The sequence below is a fragment of the Doryrhamphus excisus genome, chromosome 7 (genome assembly GCF_030265055.1).
Source record: "Doryrhamphus excisus isolate RoL2022-K1 chromosome 7, RoL_Dexc_1.0, whole genome shotgun sequence".
NCBI classification, from domain to species: domain Eukaryota; kingdom Metazoa; phylum Chordata; class Actinopteri; order Syngnathiformes; family Syngnathidae; genus Doryrhamphus; species Doryrhamphus excisus.
Window position 1 is genome coordinate 9,610,091 of NC_080472.1, and position 6,000 is coordinate 9,616,090.

Consider the following 6,000-nt stretch of genomic DNA (forward strand, 5'->3'; position numbering starts at 1 on the left):
ACAAAAGACTAACAGAATCCATGCCTGTGTCCTTCCTGGCAGCGGGAAGACAAAGGAGGATGTCAACATGAAGGAGGATGTCAAGACGGAGGCCAACAACGCTACGGCCGAGGTGAAGACGGTCCCCAACGAGGCGCCCCAGATCAACGGCAACGAGAGCAAAGCGTAATCACCTCATTGGGGGGGGGGGAGAAGGAAATGGGGCTGGGGTCAGATATTGGGGGCGGGGGCATGGTGGGTTTAAGGGTCACAGTCACTGAAACCTCAACACGATTTTACACGGCAAAAAAAACACCACCATCCCATCGTAAAACAAAGAAAGTGGGTCCTCTGGGTGTCTTGACCAGCAAAATGGAAAAAAAGACTTTCATACGCATGCCTTAGTTCTTTTTCAAATACACACAATTCTACTTTTAGCCAAACGCCCTCGCTCGCGCACTAAGCATGTCGGGCCCACTCCCAAAAAGAGCAAAGAAAAGTCACATTTAGAGGAAAAAAGTTTGGAATTTTGGAACAGGAGTGTTTAAAAGTCGTATTGTTATGGGAATGAAGTACCGTATTTTCTGGACTATAAGTCGTACTTTTGTCCGGAGCCATGAGAGGGCGCTCTAGGCTGGTGTGCCAGTATCTGCGCCTCCTGTCACTCTACTGAAATTAGCGCTGAAAATGGACATAAACATCAACTTCTCAAGTCAACTGAGGAAAACGGAATATAAATATTCCCCAAAAGATATCATATTCTGTTATGTTTTGTGTTAGGATGTAGTGATGGGAATAACTGTTCATGTTTTCTTCCTCACGGTGCATTTTTGGCTGGTGAAACTCTGGAGCGACTTATAGTCCGGAAAATATGGTAGTATTTTATATACAGTCATAATGTTACAGCTAAAAAAAATAGCATTTTTTTCCTCCAATAAAGTCAGAATAAGGAGAAAGAGGTGGAATTTTAGGTGAATAAGTCTGGGGGTTTTTTTCTTTACCAGAATCATTGTGTTATCGTAGCAAAAAAGTTCAAACCTTACCAAAATAAGTAATATTTTTACAACAATAAGGTAATACCACAGCTAAAACAAAAAACACCAAGGGTTTCCAAAAATAAAGTCATATTTTTTACAAATAATAAGAATAATATTAATACTAATTTTACAAGAATAACATCACATTATCGCCAGGAAGAACTTGTAATTTTGCGAGAAGTGAGTCAATGTTTTATGGAAAAGAATGTAATTTTTCATTTCACAAAAGTTGACTGTAATTTTAACATTTGCTTATTTTAATGAAACTTTTAACATATATTGCAACTTTATTCTGGCAATACTACGACTTCCTTTATGTCTTTGTTTTGGTAACGCGCTTGTCTCCTAATACACGTTATTAGAATGTCAAAACTGGCTGGCTAGCAACGTTTTCTCGTAATCTTCCAACTTAAATCTTTTCTCTCACTACGTATATTACACCGCTAGTCTTGTTGCCCGTTACCTTTGGAGTTCTTCTGTTAATATTGTAAATTTACCCTCGTACCAACTTTTGTCGTAAAGATATAACTTCTTAGTCGTAACTCTCTGATTTTTTTCCCCTAAGAATTTCATGGAATGACTCACTTGGGATTATTCCGACTTTTATGGTAATATTCAACTCAAATCATATAAACTGCAACTTGACCTTGTCATGACCTTAGTCTTGTAACATTATGACTTTGACCTTGTAATATTTGAACTTTTTTATGCTTGTATTATTAAATTGGTATTCTCATTAAGTCCCCAATTTTTTTTCAGTGTGGCCCTAAGCTTCCTTGGCCATTCTTGCAAATCTGAAATAGTTTTTCTATAATTATCGTCTGTTGGTCCGTAGCTTTACTTCACAGATAACTGCCTTCACATAAGAACGCTACACTTTCTTCATGCGATGTGATGAGATTGTCGTGGTGATGATGGATTGTGGCTCTCGTCCTTGGTTGTTGATGAATTCATGTGCAGACATTATTGCCTACTTAGCTTCTTTTTTTAATGTGTTCATTTGTGGGATGTAGTCATTAAAGCGTTAGCATGCCTGTTTTTTTTTTTGTTTTGTTTTTTTGCAAAGTTACTGTATTTCTGTACATGTTGATGTCATTGTAATGATGTTATTATAATGAAGGGTTTTTTCAAGGATTCTGACAAAGATGGATTTTATTTTGTTCTAAAATGACGAAATTGTGGGTTCAACTCTGTTGGGAAAAAAATCATCAGATTATTTAATGTTTTTATTTGATCAAAATGGGTTATAATTCCACACCATGACACTTTTAGTCTTTAATAACTTGTCATGTCGATGGAATGTTGCACTAGCGTGACGGACACAGCCGCACTTAGAAGCGCAAAGGCTCTGCAATAATAAGATCTTCAATTTGCAAAGTTTCAGACATCGTGGACTTTCCGATCGTGTTCTTTTTTGCTTCTTGGTGTCAGCTTCAGTGCTCACATGTTCTAGCTCCGAATACCTCCTCATTGATTTTGCCACACAGAAAAAAATAATTGGTTTTTTTGGGGGGGGGGGGGGGGGGGGGGTCATCTTTTTCCTTTTTGTGCCTGCAGTAACGGCCATGTATTGCTAGTGTGACTGGCCGAGGCGATGTTGCCATTTGGCCACAACTAATCAAAGAAAACCTTTTTTTCTTTTGTTTTTCTGACAATAAGACAAAAATGTCAAAATGTGTTGTTACGGTTTTGGACAGATAAACGTGGCAACTGGGTATGTTAGCAAATCAGAGGAGACCGTATGGCACGGTGATGTCACAACATGCCCGTGAAAGGATGTTTGATGGGATGGTTTTGGCAACGTAACATATTAACGGTGTCTTGACTCATTTGATCTAACAGAAGCCAATTTTAATGACGTCGGAGTCGAGACACAGAATTCGCAAACTGGTCTTCGAGCAAAACAACTTTTAATTGGCTTGTTCATGATAACTTTTCCGATTCATCGCAAATGTATCTCTGAAATCAAACGTACGCACTGAGGAAATTTAGCCTTGTAAATATTTGGTAAGCGACACGTTCTGAAGACAACAAAAAAAAGAACATCACCGTGATTGTTTTTGTACAGTGTTCTGTTAAGTTTCGTCCGTCCCGGTACTCTGCAAAATGTGCTTGTTAGCATATGTAGCCGATCGACACACTTGTAGGCCATCTGGCTATAAACGTGTAGACGCACGGCAGCTAACTGGCAAGACAGTGCCTTTCTCCATAGGACAAACAGCGGCTAGCGTTCCTTTCCTCTCTATTTGTTTGTTTTCATTAGATGCCAGGGTTTTCTTTGCATTATTAAATGTTCCAAAACAGATGCATCTTGTATATGTGATGGGTTCTTGCTTCATTATTATTGTTATTATTATTATTATTATTACTACAAACTGGATCATATTTGTATGAGTTCAAGCCATCCGTTATCATTGCTCTTATTGGTATGGGAATGAGTGGAAATAAAAAACAGCAAAATGACAGCTAGCAGCCCAATAGCATAATCGAGTCATATTTGTTATGGCTATAAAGTCATAATATTGTGGCCCAAAAGTCACAATATCGCAATAAGTCATAATCCGTCATTTGAGAGAATTTAACGTTAATGTTCTTGACATTTCTTTATTTATTACTACTTTCTTGCTATGTTACGACTCGTCGCTGAAATTGTTCAGATTCATAACATTACCACATGTTCTCGTAATCTTATCACATTAGTCATTATGGACGTAATATTATAGAACTAACTTTTATTTGTCGTAAAAGATGATGATTTGTTTTTCTCATAAAAATATGGCTTCTGATGACATTACAACTTTTTTTTTATTATGCTATGACTTCATTAACGTTTCTTTATATGACAAATCAGAACATTTTCACACGTTCTCGTAAATTCTCTGAAAATTCTGACTTTTTCTTGTAAAAAAGAACATTCAATTTCTTTGACTTAATTACATGGAGCATCTTTTTATCAACTTTTATACTATGACAACTTTAACTCAGAACATTGCTACTTTGTTTCATAAAAGCATGACTGCATTCTTGCAATATTAGGATTTTTTTTTGTCACATCTCGACTTCATCAAGGAACATCACAAATTTTTATCCCATGGCAACTTGGAATCTTGGTCTGGTGTTCCTTCAATGAAGTCATATTTCATGACTTTTTGCTATTTTTAAGACTTTTCCCTCGTGAAAAATGTGACTTAATACTCAGAACATTAAAAATGTTTCTTGTAAAAATATAAAATATGTCGTCATTTGAGGAGCATCACCACATTTCATCCCTGGACAACTTTCATCTCGTAACATTGGGACTTTTTCTCATGAAAAAAGCTGACTTCATCCTCGCAACATTCCAACATTTTGTGAAATATGACTTCATTCTCGGAATTTCAATACTTTTTATCCTATGACAATTTCAGCGTCCTAACATTGAGACGTTTCGCCATGGAAATGTGATTCAATTCCCCCAAAACTTTACTTGTTTCTTGTAAAAATAGGACTTTTTGTGACATTGCGACTGTTGTACCATCAAATATGGCTTCATTCAAGGAATGGCTTTTTATCCTTTGACAACTTTTTTTGTAAAACAATGACATTTGGAGACATGGAACGTTGTCAATAAAATACACCTTATTCGCTAGCACTGTTCAGTTTCATAACGAAAAGACTTTCCTCTTCTACAAATCTGACTTTCTGACTTATTTTTCATAAAATATTACCTTATTCTGGGTATCTCATCCTATTAAAATTGACTGTGGTAATATTATGACTTTTTGTAATTATAAATATTACATTTTATGGCACTTACATACATGAACATGAAAATAGGTTTTGGGTCTTAGCTTCACTTCACAGATAACTGCCTTCACGTAAGAATGCAACATCATTTTCTTGATTGCTGTCGTATGTCAATTGTAGCTCTCGTTTGCCTTCAATGAAAATCCATTTTATTGACTCCCAACAAGACCAAGAGGCTCACCGTTTCTCATGTTTCTCATGAAAACATCTTTGGTGCATTTGTCATACCAATTATTTGATCATTTGCAGAGAGGCTTCATATAGTATTGGATTTGTCTTTTCCACTTTCTCTCTCCAAGTGTGTGGTTTGTCTCCCAAGTGGCTTTGCTTCAACAGAGCTCGGAAATGTCTTTGAAATCAAAACTGAAATCAATTAAAAGTATATAAAAATGGGAGAAATGTTGTCGGTGAATGTTTATGATGAAATACGTTGTAGCGACATATTACAAAAATGTATTTAAAAACGAAAAAATATAAAAGCAATATAAGTAAATGCTTTCAACTGATGAACAGAAGCAAATATTTTTATTATTAAAAAATAATGTGACATTAATTTGATTTTTTCTTTGAATATGTTGTCATTATGTACTTCAACAAATATTAAAATATGTGTTTCCTAACACAATATTAAAAAATGTACCTCTCCAGAAAACATAAAAAAACATGTTTCTGTTTTGCTTTGTTTTTAGGTAATTTAGCTAACTGCTAACAAGAGAAAACATAAGACCACATATAATATAATATATTCATTGATTTAATTTATTCATATGTGTAGTTTATATTTGAATAAAGACATGTAATATGGAGATATGAAATATATAGAATGGAATTTCCATTGGGATTAGTAAATTTAAATGCACCAAATCCATAGATATTTAAAACAAATAATAATTTATGCAAAATAATGTCGATTCCCCCCCACAACAAATTGATATCAATATATCTTGAAAGTATTTGTTTTTATTCCGTTCGTGCTTTTGGTGTAATGGTGCATTTTGACCACCAGAGGGTAGCAAGTTCCTAGACTCACAGAATTAAATCAATGAATTACGGTAAAGACCAAATTTCACATAAACATGACTCATCATCATGAAATAACTTATTATATATATATTATATATATTCATCTGATTCACGATGGTGATACATCATAAGAAGTGGTCCCCGGTTATTTTTATTTTGTTTGTGGTAAGGCTTA

General features: G+C 35.1%; 1 protein-coding gene across 2 annotated transcripts in view; it reads left to right on the forward strand.

Annotated features, from left to right (window-relative positions):
- The window catches only part of LOC131132246 (neural cell adhesion molecule 1-like), a 214,630-nt gene extending 212,111 nt beyond the window's left edge, over positions 1–2,519 (forward strand). For both annotated transcript variants that reach the window (XM_058077707.1, XM_058077708.1), the window contains one exon: positions 43–2,519. In XM_058077707.1, the coding sequence (XP_057933690.1) occupies positions 43–169 (127 nt within the window). In that variant the 3' untranslated portion in view covers positions 170–2,519. The remainder of the gene's footprint in view (positions 1–42) is intronic.
- The last annotated feature ends 3,481 nt before the right edge of the window (positions 2,520–6,000 follow it).